At 40.1% G+C, this 19,261-nt stretch overlaps 1 protein-coding gene across 4 annotated transcripts in view; it reads right to left on the bottom strand.

Moving 5' to 3' along the window:
- PDE5A (phosphodiesterase 5A) overlaps positions 1-19,261 on the bottom strand; it is a 161,132-nt gene that overhangs the window by 123,702 nt on the left and 18,169 nt on the right. For all 4 annotated transcript variants that reach the window (XM_063458258.1, XM_063458260.1, XM_063458261.1 and 1 more), the window contains exon 2: positions 251-824. In XM_063458258.1, coding sequence (XP_063314328.1) covers positions 251-824 — 574 coding nt within the window. The remainder of the gene's footprint in view (positions 1-250; positions 825-19,261) is intronic.

The raw sequence follows: 19,261 nt of genomic DNA, 5'->3' as shown, positions 1-19,261 counted from the left end.
AAATGAGTAGATTCCTGGTCACATATCATGCATTTCATATTAAGTCCTGGTCACATATCATGCATTGACATATTAACTACAAAGCTAGCTTACATTGTTAAATAAATACATTCAAATTAAATATGTCAGAGATTCACAAGACTTGTCTAATTTTTAAAGTTTCACATATCCTGTGATACAAAACTATGATGTTCTTTGATTCCCGCTAAACGGGAAGAACTATATATTTTTAGTTTGCATTAAGCCTTACCTTGTATGCATCTTTAATGTTTAAAGGTTGACCAAACTCTGCTACATATCCCACTATGCCTTTACTCCACTCCAAACGGATACAGTTGTTTGAAGCCTGTTCAGGAGTTGTGCCTTCCGTGACATCAAACAGTCTACTGACCAAAAACTTCTCATTAGAACTATCTTCACAGACTAAAAAAAGTGAATAACGATCCGCCTCAATTAGTTCATGAATGTGCAAGAATATTTTATGACACAAGGCAGTGACGTCAAGATGGCTTGAAATATCCTTCACTAGTTCCAGAAGCCTTGAGCATTGGTCACCTGTGCTAATTACACTGGGGGGTTGCAGAGGCATCTGTTCCTTCTTTTCAGAATCAGACAGGAATGTCAACGTTCCGACAGAGTCTTTAACAACTATGGGCCTTAAAGGCCTATCAAACTCTGATGCAGAGATCTTTCTAACTGGAGTCCCCTGACTAGTATTTTCAGAAAGAGAGGTCTGCTGGGTAATCTCTGTGTCGTCTTTTCCTCCCTCTTTAGCGGTTGGTATTGTATGAACCCTTTCAGCAAACCATGCGTTGACCATCTCTCTGTAACACAGAAAGGCAGATGTGATGTGATAATTCTAGTACTACATTAAATATTACATATTAAATAAAACCATTTCAAACAAGTGCCCTTGTGTACAGTTTTTCGCTTTAAATGTTTTGTTATGTGTTCCAGTTTTTCAAACGAAGGAGCCAAAGAACATGATAGAACAAGGAGTGCAAAGAACATGATAGGTAAAGAGGGATGCCAAAGTGCAATAGCATTCTAGAAAAGTAGTTGTAAACAAGTAATGTTAAAGGGTACATCTGGATTCTGGAGTGTTTAATAGTTTAGGTCTTTGAACTTGATAGCTGGTCATAGAGCAGGATAACATGGCATTATTTTCACCTTAGTGACCAGACCGTTTTTCAATTTTCTTACCATAAAGGACCAGGGCTGATTTTACATTTGTGTTTGTGTTTATCTGTAATTTTCCTCTTACTCATTTACTGTATCCACACATATTATATATCGTTTTTCTCGTCATTACATGGTATTTCTAAAGATACCATTATTTTCATCATATCAGATAATTTACTATAATTTTTTTTTAATAAAATATGATGAAAACATTTAAAAAAACACACTTTTTCTAACTTTGACCCCCAAAATCTGTTACACATCTACAACCGCAAAAAACACCATGCTAAATAATTTCTAAATTTTGTCCTGAATTTAGAAATACCCAATGTTAATATGTTCTAAGCTTTTTTTTTTTTGCAAGTTATAGGGCTATAAGTACAAGTAGGACATTGCTGTTTCAAAATATATATTTTTTAAATGTATCAATAGTGACATTGTAACACTGTTATCTGTCATAGATCTCTGAATTACACCTCACATGTACAGATTTTTTTAAGCAGGCAACCCAGGGTATTCAATATGGGGTATGTCCAGTCTTTTTTAGTAGCCACTTAGTCACAAACACTGTCCAAAGTTAGCATTTATATTTTTGTGTGTGATAAAAATGCAAAACAAAATTATGAACGCAAAATTTTGCCCAGTGTTTGTGACTAAGTGGCTACTAAAAAAGACTGAACATAGTCATTTTCAATACCTTGGGTTGTCTTCTTTTGCAAATGGTATGCCATCATGAGGGTAATTCTCATTCCTGGGCTACCGTACGCTGTCAAAGGCAACATAACCAATCTGGCAAATTTCAATGTGAAAAAACTAAAACTTTCAACTAACACTATAAAACCTGTACATGGGGTGTACTGTTATACTCGGAAGACTTTGCTGAATACAAATATTAATGTTGCAAAACAGTAAAACATATCACAACAATGAGATCATCAGTGAAGGTGCTGTTTGTTCGTGCAAAATACAAAAAATATATTATATATATACGTGTGTAATTTTACTCTAAGTATTTTTATATTAATATATGTATATATTAATAAAAAAATACACTTAGTATGACATTATATATAATATATATATATATATATACATATTATGTATAGATATAATGTATGTATATATATCTCATATATATATGTGTGTATTTTTTTTTGCATTTATTAACTTTCTTTCTTTTTTTATTTTAAAACTTTGTAAAAACTTTTTTTTACCAGCAGGGGGACTGCCTGTCAGTTCAGACAGTCACCCTGCAGGCAGCACTATGGACACCTATTGCGGCCATGTGACCGCTCTTTCAGACCACTCACATGGTCCATGGGGTCCTAATTTGCCGAGGGGGGACTATCTGGGCTGTCAGACAGTCCCCCACAGATGGAGAGGAAGACCGTTCACCGGCTGGGGAAGGGCGGCGATCGGGTAAGTGCATAGGAATACTGCGGATGTACTGAGTACGTCTGCAGACCTGGGGGTCCTGAGGGGTATGTCTTTTGTTAATTTTTATAGATTTTTTACTTTTTGTAAAAACAAATTATTTTTACTGAGTGCCTCGACCCCTCGAGGCACTCAGCACAAAGGCAGAGCACCGATGGCATCTGATGCTCTGCTACACTGCCGGGTGTGACGTGGGGCCTGGCAGTCAGGGGGGTATTGCAGGATGCCTCGACATCGAGGCATCCTGCAATACTGTAAGAGCGGCTTTCAGCGATCACATTTGTCATGGACGTATCAGGTAACGGGCGTTTTGTGTTGGACGTACCCGATACGTCCGCAGTCACTAATGGGTTCAAGGTAGTTACTTACTTAAAGGGACACTATAATCACCTAAGCAACTTTGGCTTAATGAAGCAATTTTGCCCCTTCAGTCTCATTGCTCAATTCTCTTCCATATAGGAGTTAAATCACTTTGCAACCCTATTCACACCTCTCTGCATGTAACTTGCACAGCCTTCCTTAATACTTTCTGTAGTTTGCGAGTAAAGTCCAAATTACAGAGCAGGAGATAGAAACCTTGAAAGCAAGTTAACATCTGACTGAAAATTAAACCATATTTAACTCCTAATTGGCAGAGAATTTAGCAGTGAGACTGCAGAGGCATGGTCTTCTTCATTAAGCTAAAGTTGTTTTGATGCCTTGTTTTGGTGTCCTTTTAACAAGTTAATTTTAAGGTAGAGTTGTACATGAAATAATGGACTTAAAATGATTTGCCAAATTGCTGACTATTAATATATATCTTCAGTATAGTCATTTTTATAAATAAGATTGGATTATGTCCCTATATATTTTAATTACCTACACTCTGTACACTACAAAGGTTGATATTGTATTCTAAAAATGCCTTTTTTACCATGTGCAAAACAAAGTTACATCCACAACTGCATGTCACATCACCGTACATCAACTGTAGAAATGAAGGATGAGAGAAGTGGTTCTTAAAGGAACTTTCCAGTCCCTTTAAACTAGCTGAAGTGCTTTGTGGGAAAACTGCACATTCCAGCGGTCTTTATTTTTATAAAAGTGCCAGTTTCGGGGGGCGGGGCCTAGCCGCAGAGCCGTGCAGTTGCAATCTCAAGGGCTTCTGTACTAGCCCGCATGGAAAGCCATTTTACACGACCCAAACGGCGACCAACCGGCCCAACAGGGCCAGCAATCGAAAGGGCACAATAAGCGGAGTACAAAGATACCCATTAAGCAACGGAACAAGCAATATTTGCCGGAAAAGCAACTGAGGCCTACTCGAAGGCTGGTGCGGGAGAGACGGCCGCTCTCCCCCCGCCACGAAAGAGACTCCTGCCCCCCCCCTGGACCGGTGGGGGTCATCCCGGTCCACCAACACACAGAGAGCACCCACCTCTGGCACACCACTCGACACAAAGCCGTTCAGACGGCCCCACAAGGCCTAGCTAAGATGGCCGACAGCGGGACCACTGACCTGAAGCAGCAGACCACTGAAGAATGGGCAGCGGCCTTCAAGGCCAAATTCGATGCAGTGTGCCTGAGATTCTGGGAGCAACTGCGGGTAAGAAGCTCACACCCAGCACTGATACCAGCCACAACGGCGGCACCACCTCACAAGCAAGCAAAGCACCCGAGCAAAGCGCCACCACCGCTAGAGCGAGTGCATGGCAATGTGACTCGGCGGCCGAAGCAACGAAAGGGCATTAACCACCCAAAGAGCACAAACGGTGACCAAGCACCGGCACCAGGGACCCCCATGGGAGGCTCGTGCGGACCCTCCTCCACCCGACAGGGTCACCACGGCCCACAGCGAACGAGGCACCGCAACCAAGACAAAAGCCTGCAGACATCACCCACCCACCGCACCGCCAGCTCCACTAAGACTGACCTGAGGAGCAGAGTTACACAGCGGGTCACATACCTAGCCAAAGACGGCTCCTTGCTACAGCCCAGATCGGGGACGCCGAAGCTGAACAGCACCCGCATGCACGAAGCTCAACACCGGCAGCAGACACATGAGACGGCGAAAGGGAACACCGTGAGGATTTTAACCCCTGGAGTGCTGGCAGTCAGGAGAGACCCACGGCAGAGCGACCAACGACTTTCCCACAGACTGGGCATTGGATGAATGGGTGAGAGGCCCCGGACTGTCTTTCGGCACAGGCTCAGAGGGCATTGCAGACCCGGTTTATCATGGTGAACTACCAATATGACCTCGCTTTCTTATATGCCCCTTACATGCCACCACCTTTACTCTGGGACTGATGCCTGGACACATTCCCTGCCTAACAACCAGAACAGTTAACTACTGAGTTTTTATTACTGCAACTCACATCATTCCTAACAAACACAGCATGCTTATTCCTGCACTGGGTATCGGCTAATCTGTTGCATGGGTTGGTGACTGCCCTCCAGTTGCTCCCCCCAGAAGGTTCCCTCATGACTTGCCAGCTCCACCGGGACCCTTTCTACTAAGCTGTGTACCATATACATGAGGTTTTTCTTGTTTTGTCTTTTTTCCTTTCTTGATTCTCCTTTTCTTTCATGACTTGACAGAATATTAAGGCTAGCAGTGGTATGTGCCATTACCGAGAAGCATTCCAGTGGTATTCCCTGTTGAAATTATCTAACGAGTGCAACATTTCCCCTATCTCTAGACACGTTTGTTAGGCACTTTAACGCTCAACCTGCTATGCAGGACTCTAATCGAGACAAACGCAATTTACTGTAACCTACACTATAGCGAATCACTGGATAGTATGAAAATGTTGCATTGGATCTCTAGCATATTACCTACGCTTGCATATGGTATGTTAATCTTTATAAGTTCCTGATGTTAACCAAAATGTCTATCCTACCTTTCGTAGCTAGCAGCCTGATTGAAACTAATGGTATAGACATTTATGCCTTGCCTGATTCCTTTTAAAAAAAATTGATGTCAATGATTGCCATGAAACTGTTTATTATTTGTTATTCCATCGGCTTGTATCTGCTGTCGTGGCGATATAAGCATGTTTGTAACTCTAAGCACTACAAAAATAAAGAATATATAAAAAAAAAAAAAAGTGCCAGTTTCAAGGCAAACCAGCACATTTATAATCATTTTAATAATTCATGCTAGCTGTCCAGCAAACAGCCAGATCAGTTTGCTGCCTAACTTGGTTTAACCCCTTAAGGATACATGACATGTGTGACATGTCATGATTCCCTTTTATTCCAGAAGTTTGGTCCTTAAGGGGTTAAACTTTAGAGGAAGCGAGTGCTTCTCATACAGAAACACTGATTTCAGTGCTTCTCTAAGAGAAACATTGCTGGTTTATGCCAATGATTTTCTTTGAGAAGCATCTGATTTTACACAAGTCACCAGTAATGATGACTTCACGAGAAGAAAACTGGAACTAGAGTGAGGAAACGCTCCTGGATCTGGAATAGAGGTTTAATTGATCCTATTCTTTTACTCATGAAATGGATGGGGCACTAATCTAAAAATGTAGTGAAAAATCCAATTATATATATATATTTATTTATTTTTTTATAAGATTGTGGAAATGGGATTACCTTGGCGATTCATTCTTGAGTAAAAAAAAGTTACTTAGTTAAACATATTTCAAATCTAATATAATAATGCAACTATAAATTAATAGAAAATAACCCAAAATATTGTAAACAGTTACCTGCGGTAATATTATTTGTTTCTATTGTTTTGATCAACTAGCATAGCAATGGGGAATTAACTTAGAGAATGAAGATAATTACTAGTGAGAGAGATACATGAACCTAATGGTACATACTCTAGCTGACCTGCAGTATTTTCCAAGTTTAATAAAAGTATATGTGAGCACAGCATATATACCGTAAATCACAAAAAGTAATCTGGGCCTATCCTGTTTAAATAATTTACAATAATGTTTAATATTTTAAAAAATCCCTAATTTTACCTATTATTAACATAATTATTATTTTCACATATAAGATTACCACCACGCTTACCAAAGTACTTCAAACATTATAATAACAAACTAAAAACATGTATATTTGTAAATATGAATTATATATTGCTGCATTACTAAGTATATGTAGTTTTTCAGTTGTATGGTACTTGCAGCTTCCAGTATATAATTTGTACACATATTATGCTCAGTCATGTACAGCAGAAGAACAATGTAAGAATTGTGTCAGCTGGTGATATTACAAATGATATATAAATGATATGATATATTTTCTTTATATATTATCGTTAGAAAATGCATCATGTTCCTTAGATCTGAGAACAATTGCCCTTGTCTTCCATTTACCACTTAGTCTAGAAATGAACTATTAGAAACATTAGCCACACAGTGGTGTCTCTCCGACTCCCAGGGCTCTGCCTTCCAGTAGGGTTAGGACATTGAAGGATTGCTCCCTGTCCATATGGCCACTCACCATAGCTGAGCATTAGGTTTCTGAACAGCTTCTCAATGATCACTAATAACTTTGAAAAATGTCAAGGCAATATTACATCCATATGTTAATCAATCGGAATTAAAAATACAATGTTTGCTGTTGGCTTTAATAATTAATATATGCAGAAACACAGCACACAACTAAACAAATGCTTATTTTGTCCTTTACACAATTATTATGGAAATTACACAGTAGTGTCTCTATTATTCTTACTTGTGCAAGAAATAACTCCTCTAGATTAGTGAAATCCAAAGATACACCCCAGTTCTTATAAAAAACAGAGAAAAATCACGGGGGTTGTAATTCCGAAACTTCAAATCACTGAAGTGGCTGTGGTGCTTGGAATCACCCTCTATAAGAACAGAAATTGGTAATCCACTAACCAATGATTTCCATGTGCACGGTCACAATTTTTATTTGCATTAGCTCTATTTACCTTCGAGTAAAAGATGCTTTAGGCTCAACATCATCATTCCAGTAACCCTAATTCTACAATTAGGACAGAGCATAAATCACTTAAATATTAATGTATCAGCTGTGCATTCTGTGCCTTATCAGCTGATTCCGCAAGCGGTGGCAAAAGGTCTTTTTTTTCTTAAAATTTCAGAACTTCAATGATAAAATCATCAGCTGAATCGCACACTGCTACATTTGGTTCTATAGGTTGTCTATAATTGTAATGACCACTGATGTTGATTGAAGTATATTGAAAAAGATGGGGTCATTCCATACCAGATCCTTTGATTCCTTGCGCTTGACAGGAATAAAAGGAACTGCAATTCTTTGCAGGTATAATCTTTAAAAGGGTAGCAATATAAAAAAAGAACTGTTATCTGGAACAGCAAATAGAAAGAAGACAACTTCTGACATCACAGCTTTAGCAGCTTATATAATACAGAACCCATTTTATTTTCGGGTCCTAGAAAAGATGGCTTGTATTACTCATCTCTTAAAGGGACACTATAGTCACCAGAACAACTACAGCTTAAGGTAGTTGTTCTGGTGAGTATAATAGCTCCCTTCAGGCATTTTCATGTAAACACTCCTTAGATGGCCACTGGAGGGGCTTCCTGGCTCAGGGCTGCACAGTGATTCAATGCATATCTATGAGGAGGTCCTGATTGGCCAAAACGGCATTTGGCCCCAGCCCTGGTGACAATTTTAGCCAATCCAATGCTTTCTCAAATCGGCCATTTTGGTGATGTCTCAAAGGGGGCGGAGCCAGCAACGGCAGGACCCGTGCAGCGCTGGAAATAAGGTGAATTTTATACTTTTATAGTGAGGCTAAGGAGGGGGGAGAGGGGAAAGCCACCTGGTGGGTTAAACAGTATAGGGCCAGTAATAGATGTTTGTGTTCCTGACCCTATAGTGATCCTTTAAGCTTTCACTGTGCCACTAAAGATAGATATCCAAAGAACAAGGCAGCCTATGGTCTGCAACTCCAGCAGGTGCAGGCACCACAGTGAACTCTTCCTTGCGATCCAGTGAATCAAAGCGCTGGCCTGAGTTACCCACTCAGACAAGTAACACTAGAGTACGTGCTGCACCCATAGTAGTGGTCATTGCACCCATATTAGTGGTCATTGCACCCATAGTAGGTGCAGACCGTGAGTTCTACCACTGGGCAACCAGGGATTAATGAGGAATCATTTCCTCCTCCCTGGCCAAAGTTAGGCAAAAGGAAGAGAGGGAGGCAAAACACGAAATACACCATAGACAGCTGACATATACAACACAAACACCACTATCACATCCTGCCCCTACCACACACATATGCTACAAACAATGTACACACTTAATATCCCATACATACCACATATGCACACAATACCAAACAGGCCACATACACAACACCACAGATAGCCACTCATCACACATGCACCACACAGATACACAAAAACTATAAGCACACACAAAAAAAAAACAGACAGCCCATAAATGTGCATAACACAACAGGCAGGGCACATATACACAGAATACTACAGACAGCCTACACCAAACGCACTCACACCAGACAGTCTACACACACATATATATATAACACAACAGGCAGCCCACATACACACAGTACCACAAACACCCCACATACACACACATCCCATATATGTAGTTATTACAGACACCTCATATACATACATAGCACAAACAGCCCACACGCAAACACAAATACCACAAACAGTCCACATACATATGTACAATATTACAGACAGCCCCATATACATAACTACCACAAACAGGGAAAACACATACATAACACAACAGGCAGACCACACACAACACACACAGATTCCACCACACACACACACACACACACACACAAACACACAATACCACAAATAGCCCACATTCACACACAAAAGCCTACATGCCAAACCCTCTACACACAATACCCAACACACACTCAACACAATCCATATACAACACTACACGTAGCCCATATATACACTCACAAACCACAGACATCCCACACACATACAGAACAGCCATACGCTTTACAAAAAATAGAGATGGCACCCTAAGGGACCTACCCATGTACTAGGGGCTTCTTGAAAATGCGAGAAAAAAAAAAGAAAAATACTTACAACTGAACTTTACAGCATTTGCAGCTGTTTAACAGGCCCAGGGTGTGTGCTTTATTTATTTTTTTGCAATAAAAAACAGGAAATTAAACTGTGTGCCTTTCATTTTTAAGTGATACATATAAATGATTTTAATTTTCTCATGTTAACCAGAGACCTAACACATGTTACAAAAACCTTCATCCTAACCTACAGCGAGCATTTTAAAATTAATTTCCAGCTGCATATAACAGCTGTCCATTTAAATAACTCAGAAAAATAAGTCACATCAGACAGGAAATAAATGATCATTTGCTAAAGCTGAGATAATATGTTGTTTGTGCTGTTCAGATTTTTTTTGGGATACATTCCCTTCGTGGTTACACGTAGAAGAAGCTTATTTAGAGTTATTTACACATTGACAAATATTTGGACATGGCAATAAGTGTTTAGTTCTTAATAAGGAGACATTTGTCTATAATATTAAAAATCAAATGTGCTTTAATCTACATTACTTAGAGCACTCAATTTTGTCATATGTAGACAGATTGACAGCTTAGGAGTATGAAACGCTTGTGTCTACAAAGGGATGTACCAAAACAGATCGCTGCTTTAGTTGGAATGATTTGATAATTTTTACTAAAATAAATAAATAAATAAATAGAAACGCACAGTAGGGTCCAACTGATAACAGGAAATAGAAACACGGGAGGCATTTCCTCTAGCAATCATAATAAACAAAAACATTATTTTGGTTTCACATTTAAACTACGCCACAGTTTATTAAAAAAATGATCAAGAATCCGGCATTTACTTGCTTATATGTCTGCGAGAAATGGTACAAAGAAAGTTCTTTTTCTGAGGATGTTTAGAAGGATATGTAATAAATATTAACCCCTTAGCACCATTTATGGCAATTTTATATAGGAGAAAAAATAATTATACCATTTTTGCTGTTGTTAGAGTTAGCATTTTAGAGACTATTTGAATGATACCCATCCTGAATAGAACCGCCACGAAACTGCCTGGTCCAGCCATGAGGCCTAAACTAGAGCGTGGCCTGAAGTCAGGGGGAGTCGGCCGATCTCCCGACGGGGGGCACGCTCACAAGCGAGAAACTGAACCAGCCCTGCTACCCCCCCCCCCCCCCAGACCGGTGGGGGATATCCCGGTCCTCGATGGGGACGAACAACCCCACACTGAAGTGTGAAACCCAACAGACTCAGAGTGCCCCTGGAACTACAGCTGCAAATGCACTGACTCAACCCAGGGAGAGCACGGAGCAACCAGAAGAGTATCAGACAGGCTACGTGGATTACACAGCAAGGTTAGATGCACTCTTTACAGCATTCTGGCAAAAGCTGGAAAAACGCATGCAAAAGTGCGCAGTAATGGCAGACGAAACCCAGATCATAAAGCCACCACGAGGAGGGAGTAAAATGGCCGCGCAAAGCGCACAGAGCCAACGACGCCGCTCACCCCTACACAACAACCAGCGAAGCCCAGCGACTACTCGGAGCAACAAACCTCCTTCTGGGCAGGGAGTCATACAGGACCATGGTCCGACCCACCGTCCACATACCCGAAGGGGCCTCGGGGCAGCGGAGCTCCGGAGGGCACACGGTCCCTCCAAACAAGGTAAAGGGACCCTCGGACACTGGGAAGTGACCCCCGTAAAAACCCGGGCAGGGGGCTTTAGGCTCCCAGATACCACCACACCAGTCACCCTGGAGACCCATGGGGACATTGTCATAAACTGAGCCACGACCTAGGAGTATGTGTGTGCATTGAGAATGCTTTCCTATGGACTGGCTATATGCGTGCACGGCTCTTGCCGCGCATTCAGCCCATGACGGCTAAAGGAGGAGAGTCCCCAGCGCCGAGGGAGCCCGGCGCTGGAGAAAGGTGAGTTTTTAACCCACTTTCTCTCCCTTCAGCCTGGGGCACCCTCGGGGCACTTTAGTGCCAGGAAAACGAGTTTGTTTTCCTGGCACTATAGTGGTCCTTTAATACACAAACATGCTTACATTTAAACGCTCAAACACTGCTCACAAATATAACCCTGCAACGATGGGCAAATGGTAGATTCCCAGCAGGCATAGCATTGTTGAAGTTCTCCGACAGATGGAGATCTACCTTTTGGCCACACTAGAGGGGGCCCCAGAAAGCATACTTGCACCAGGGCTCTCTCTACATTAGTTCCACCACTGGGATAATCAATGTGAGGTGCCTGGATGAGCAGGATACAACGTCTGATTCTGACTGAGTCTGTGAGTAAGCAGTTGTATGCCTCTAAAACTGATTGCCATGATATGCAAAGTTTCTGCCTCTAAAACTCCATGATATATCAACATTATGCATCTAAAACTGCCATGATATGCCAAATTATGCATCTAAAGCTGCCATAATGTTCCAATTGTATGCCTGTAAAGCTGATTGCCATGGTGTGCCAATTGTAAGCCTCTAAAGCTGATTGTCATGGTATGCCCAACTGTATGCCTCTAAAACTGATTGCCATAATGTACCAATTGTATGCATCTAAAGCTGATTGCCACGGTATGCCTATTTTATGCATCTAAAGCTGCCATAATGTTCCAATTGTATGCCTGCAAAGCTGATTGCCATGGTGTGCCAATTGTAAGCCTCTAAAGCTGATAGCCATGGTATGCCAACTATATGCCTCTAAAGCAGATTGCTATAGTGTGCCAATTGTATGCCTCTTAAGCTGTTTGCTATGGTGTGCCAGATTTATGCCTCTAAAAGCAATTGCCATGGTGTACATCTAAAGCGGATTGCTATGGTGTGCCAATTGTATGCCTCTAAAGCGGATTGTCATGGTGTTCACTTTTTAAAATATGCATTAAAAAAAGCAAGTGGGTCTCGAAAAATTACCATTTTGAAAAGAGGGTCTCGGGCCATAAAAGTTTGGGAAGCCCTGCTCTATACTCATAGTCCACTCTGTTACGCTATTATTGTTCACACTCCACTCTATTACTATTATATATACTGCATAGCCTAATGTCAGGTAAATGTACAACCATGCATAGCGTAATATGATACCAAGCTTAAATAGCATGCATGGTACAGGGGTTAGTTAACATCCCACTGATGAATAATACTTAACTCCTTAACCATTTACGTGCCTTCAAGCAGTGAGTTTATTGACACAATCTACGTTTTCTGCTGCCCCAATTAAACTCAACCTAAGTGCAACCTAATGTTACTTTTGGTAAAGCTTGTTCCCAGTAGCCTCATATCTTGATCAATCTTGAACAAACTTAATCTCTTGTTCTGCATAATCATTTCTTTGTCTAGATAGTACAGCAATGATACTTCATACTATAAGCAAGAGCTAGATACATTCACCTAGCATGTTAACTCCACAGGTTCCAGGATTAACCAGTTACTATCCTACTAAACACTGAGATATGTAGACTTTCCGTGTAACCATGTTTTTTCACATAAAAAAAAAAAAAGTGCTGTTAATGATGCCATGATACTGTAAAATTTGTATTACTTCATCGGCTTGTACCCGCTATTGTGGCGATACAAGCGTGTGTGTTAAATCTCTGCACTGCAAAAATAAAGATTTAAAAAAAAAAAAAAAAAAAGAACTGGCTTCTGTAGCTTAGGAAAACCCGCTTCTTTATTGCTCAACACTAACTTTTGTTAGACTTGTGCAAAAATAATTTTCTGCTGTGATGAACAAATATGAAATCACAGGTAAGTCCAGGACATAGCGATTGTTCAGGTGTAGATGCACAGAAATTTGATTTGTTTGTCGCAGCTGAAAATTATTTGTGCACAAGTCTAGTGCTGGGTATCATCATCAAGAGCAGCATAGGATCAGCATCATTTACATTCACGATCATGTACCACTGTCAGCCACGGTGGGTATCCAGCATCAAAACAAAAAACTATATCACTGAAACTCGACTGAACTGGGACAAGAATGTAGGGACATCAATATGTGTGCCAAATCCATCTTCAATAAACCATAGGGGTTTTGGAGCTAGATATAGAAATGTTTAATATCTTATAACCCGTAATTTAATATGAATAACATATAAAAGGGAAAAACTGGGGGCATTTCACCCCTTATTTTTCAGTCACATCCCCAGCAACTCAATGCCTTCTTTCCCTTATGAATTTCCACATAACATTTTAGACAGATTGCTTCTGTTTAGCAGCTCATCTGTTTCGATTTCCACATAAAGTATATTATATTAAGACAACAAGACAATTTCACAGGAAGTATTTTGACAATTTTCAGATGGTCTTTGTTCTACCAGTTGACAATCTTCCTATCACTCACACATATGCAGTCAGCAATCACAAAGCAGGCAGTCGATAACAAGAACACTGTAAGTCAGAAAGTATAAACAACCACCCAGGATCGACCTACCAGCAGGAAAAACAATAAATAAATTAACTGAAAAAATAAAACCTATGAGGTGGAAGGGAGTTTGGAAACATCCTCAATATTCCTCATGTAGAGGAGTGAGGGTTAATAATGATGAGTACAGAAGTCACACATATAACTTACTGCTTCCTCCATCCTGTGACTTGAAGAAAGGCATAAATAATAGAATTAGTGATGGTTTCTGGATTTCACGGGGGAGCGACAGACTCCATCTCATCCACTCATCCTATCAATGACAGTTATTTTTTTTTCACTGCTGCTTCACAAATGCCATGAGATAGGGGCATAGTGTCACTGTTGAGTGGGCCAAGGGATTTCCCAATCCCAGTCCTCATTTATATACGTATGTGAAATCTCCTTCTTCAGTGCACATATCACTCACCAACATACAATGCAAAGATAAAATGTAATATAAAACCCCAAAATGTCTGCCTCACACTCTCATGACCCTTAATATTTTTAGGTGAGAATGTTGTATAACCTTTTGATCTGAAATGATTATACTATTATTATTGGTATTTATATAGCGCAAACTAATTAATTAAGTAAATAAAATATTGATATTATTACATCAATGACGAATTGCCAGGAAATAAAAGGCATATGGACCTTAAAATTTCCAATGGAAATAAGCATTATTCAAAAATCAAACCTTGTAAAAGTTCTAGTTGTGCATCATCACAGAATGAGTTGAGCTGGTCCAGCCAATCACATTACTTTTGTTTTGCAGTTACTTTGTTCCGTTACACACAAGAGGCCTATTGGCTATTAAATTATTTGTTTGCCAGCAGCTCATTGCTGCATTCAGGCTTTTTGCCATACAGTGATTGGTACAAAGTCTGAGCTTGCTAAATAGCAGACGTGCTATATTTGGAATACCTAGTTTGCTTTTTTAAGATGTTTAAATCACGTGCAAAGTTGATGCAATTTAACCTTTTGTGGCCACTGTTTAATAATATTTGGTAATTATTTTTGTATTGGAGGTTCAAGTTTACGAAATTAAGCGTGTACAGTATTGCTTCCAGTGGGACTCGCATGTCTCTGTAAAAAGGCAAAAGGAAAGTTTGAAATTACATCACAGATGGAAACTCGCAGGTTTCCTGACATAAGACACAAAATGAGACAGGCAGGTGCAGATTCGTGGTCAGAATGGTAATTATATGCTTAAAATGTTATTTTTGTTTTTGTGGAACTTCCGCTTTCAATTATTTATTTTATTTTATTTTTTATAACAGTAAAGATCATTTAGCTGATTTTTCAAATATAGCGGATGCTTGCAACTGCACACATCAAAAGGGATGTTGGCATGGGATACTACATATTTTAAAGCTTTACTTTTAAATATAATAACCTTGGTGAACCACTGAATTAAACATGTTTACCATCAGTGAAAACTATTTTCTTTTATGGTTTTATTTCAAAAGGATCAAACGGCTGCATTCACAAACCAAATTCCTTCTAGACACATTGTAGAATTAGTATCAGAACACACGACTTTAAGGCATGCTTAATAAAAAGAAGTAAATAAAGATTGCTAAAATGTATGTATTCAAATCCTAATAGTGTATAAACAAAGTATCTGCTGCCTACAATTATTAACAGGTGTTAATAAACACATTTATATTCCAAAAGGCAGAATTATCATTTGTAGTTCTTACTGTCACTACTGTACAAAATTATTTTATAGTTATTGTTATAGAATTGAAACACCTGTAAAAATACAAATAGTATTTAAATGATGCAAAAAATAAATTGCTGGGTTACCTGCCAACTAATTTAACCCCTTAAGGACCAAACTTCTGGAATAAAAGGGAATCATGACATGTCACACATGTCATGTGTCCTTGAGGGGTTAAAAACATAAAGGCAATGCACATAATCAATCATGCCTTCATTTTTAAATTCTTTAGATCAGGGGTGCAAAATAGGTAGATCGAAAGATGTTATAAAACTACAGTTTCCATGATGCTTTGTCATTCTAAAGGCATAAGCATCATGGGAGTTGTAGTTCTACAACATCTGGGGATCTACCTTTTTGGCAGCCCTGCTTTAGATAATACTTTAAAAATTATGAAAACAAAAAGTATTTCAAAAATACTTTTAGATAATATGTGTACACAGTGTCTAAGATATTGTTAGAACATTTCAAGTGATTGCATTGGCAGTTTTAAAATCTGTCTAAAACAAATAGGTAAAATACATGGTTTAAACTGCTAAATCTAAAGTATTTACATCCTACTAGAAATTAGATACAATCACTGGCCAAGGTGAATTATTAAAAAGTATGTTGTACAAAATATATATACTTGACCCAGGACATACTTGAAAACTAGAGAAATCTCAAGGTATCCTTCCTGGTAAAATGTTTTATAAATAAATAATGCTCCTCAGGACAGAGATCTCAGATGTTGCACTTAGAATCTGCTAAAGCTACTATCCCAAATAAGGAATTACAGCCCCGAATGCTCCCATCAAAACTAGGACTACTACTGCATTTGCATCATTGGGAGAACTGAGGGAAACATGAGGGGACATGGGCTGACATGGCTGATAGTGAAACTAACATATACACTATATAAAGCACATGCTGGCGTTCTACTTCTGCAATATCAATTTCCCCCATACATGTCTCCATATGTCAGGCCTATGTTTCCTTAAAACGGCAAACCTGAAAGGTCCATGGAACACTTACTAGGTGTCAATTTCTACTTGCTATGGCTTAATTGTCACATGCCAATGGCTAGTATCAAGTAGAAATGATGAGCCCTGTATGTCATGAATTCAGCCTTATTAAAATGCAACATGCTGCGAACACAGTGTTCAGAGCAGAGATGAAATAGTTACAGTTTTAAAAACTGCAAAATCAAATGTAAAAAACATGACATTTAAAATTTACTAAAACAACATTATTTTGAATTAAAAAAAGAGAACCCTATAAAAAGACAGTTATGTTCTCTATTAAAATGAAATTAAAATATCTGCCAGCATCAATTTAAGTCACACTGCATTAGCAAGGGGTTCTTAACTGACGTCAATGTAATTTGCTCTGGGAACCGTATATAGCCGTTGACTTATTTTTCCTGTCTGTCATTCAAGAGCAAAACGATCTAAGTACTGCTTTCAAGAATGGTATCAATTAGAACACTTTTATGATCCAGAACTTTCTCAAACTGTATACATTTAAGGTCAAATATAGTGAAATTCACTTGAGTGCATTAAAGTGAAAGTAATTAAATAAATTGATATTCCAGACATGCATAATATGCCTGTAATAGCTGCTGTCTAGCAAATAACCAGCAACCTTAAAGGCCAGGGGTGAGCAAAAGTAAGCTGCTGTCAACCGTAACACTTATGAGGATCGGGCAGACTTAGGGGGGCATTGAACATTAAGGGAAATGTGGTCCCATAAAAGCTGCAGATATATTTAGACAATTTTTAAGTGGTTCTGCATTCAGCACAAACATGATTAATGCCATCACAAATACTACCTATAATACCGGTGAGATGGTCCTTGCAAACAAAAATATTTCTAACTCCAGTTATCGGTTTTCAAGTAGGAGATTATTATGAAATGAATTTTGCGGTCAGAACAGAAATAGCAAAACAAATGAATAATGATCCCAACTACAAACAAAAACACACACAAAATAAAAACAACAACCTAGATGCAAATATACAATGCAGAATTTCATTAGGGTCTATCATATCCCTCGTTTTAAAATTGATGTAGATTATTCATTAAACTGAGAACTGGCAAGGAAATATGAAATTTAAAGTCACATACATCAAGTAAATTTCCAGTTGTGTTAACTTTAAACTACAATTACAATTTCTTTGCTGCTTTCCATTTTTCCCGTTTTGCTAAATCACTGCAAAATGTTAGCGCTAGCTAAAAAATACATAGAATAAGTAATATAAATTTTATGGAGGCCCTGGGGATCCCCCTGTCAACCCTCCACAAGCCCCTGGGCTTCACCGCACTCCCCCCCTGTTTTTTTCGGCCTTCCTTTTGGTGTCGGTGACGCTTTTTTGGGTTGGGTGACCCCCTACCTCTGACAACACTACTGGACCTACAGTGTCCTATTATATTCATACTGAGGGTGACCCCCTACCGCTGACTGCTCTGCTGGACCTACAGTGTCCTGTTATAATCATGCAGAGGGTGACCCCCTACCGCTGACTGCTCTGCTGGACCTACAGTGTCCTGTTATAATCATGCAGAGGGTGACCCCTACCGCTGACTGTTCTGCTGGACCTACAGTGTCCTGTTATAATCATGCTGAGGGTGACCCCCTATCGCTGACTGCTCTGCTGGACCTACAGTGTCCTGTTATAATCATGCTGAGGGTGACCCCCTACCGCTGACTGCTCCCTCTCAGTCAGTCCAGTTTCTGGGTTTCGTGGAGGATTCGGTTCAGGCAGTGCTCCGTCTTCCGATGTCCAAGGTGACCACCTCCAGGAAGGATGTCAGACGCATGCTCTGCAACCCGCATGTCACACTAAGGGACCTGGCCCGGACGATAGGCCTGTTGTTATCCTCCATTAAAGCCATCTTTCCAGGACCCTGCACTATCTGACACTCCAACGCCTGAAGGCTCGCTATCTTAGGTCTTCGGCCTTGTACAACCGAGTCAAGTGGCTTTCAGGTGAAGCTCATCTGGAACATCATTGGTGACATCGACATATGGAGACCTGGAACAGCAAGGCGATTTTTGGACCCCAACCAGACTTCGTCCTGGAATCCGACGCCAGCTGTTTGGGCTGGGGCACTACTTGCAATGGCGTGGCGACAGGAGAACTCTCTGTCAGGGTGGCGGTCCGGTGACCGGGACTCAGACACTGTCTGGGCGACGGTCGGACGACCGGGACCCAGTATGCCTGATGTTGAAAGTAGGAGTCACAGTGTGGAAGTGGATTAGCAGGGTCTGGTGCAGGGAAACCGCACATCCCCTGGTGTTGAGCAACAGCGTTTGTGCGGCCACATACCAGGACCCTGATGCAGCTTCAGCGGATCCCAGGAACTAGGAGCTTGGAAATAAGCAGACCTCCCAGGAGCTGGATAGGGAGGCTCTGCAGCAGGAATGTATCCAGTACAGAAACAAGGCAAGACTAGAACAGACACCAAACATGAAAACAAGACAGAACTAGTAAAACCAGAGAAGGATAGGAAGCTAAACCCAGAACATGTACATAATAC

Source organism: Pelobates fuscus, chromosome 6 (assembly GCF_036172605.1).
Source record: "Pelobates fuscus isolate aPelFus1 chromosome 6, aPelFus1.pri, whole genome shotgun sequence".
In the NCBI taxonomy this organism is placed as follows: Eukaryota; Metazoa; Chordata; class Amphibia; order Anura; family Pelobatidae; genus Pelobates; species Pelobates fuscus.
Note: the sequence above shows the minus strand (reverse complement) of the source record. Positions and strands in the feature narration are given on the sequence as shown.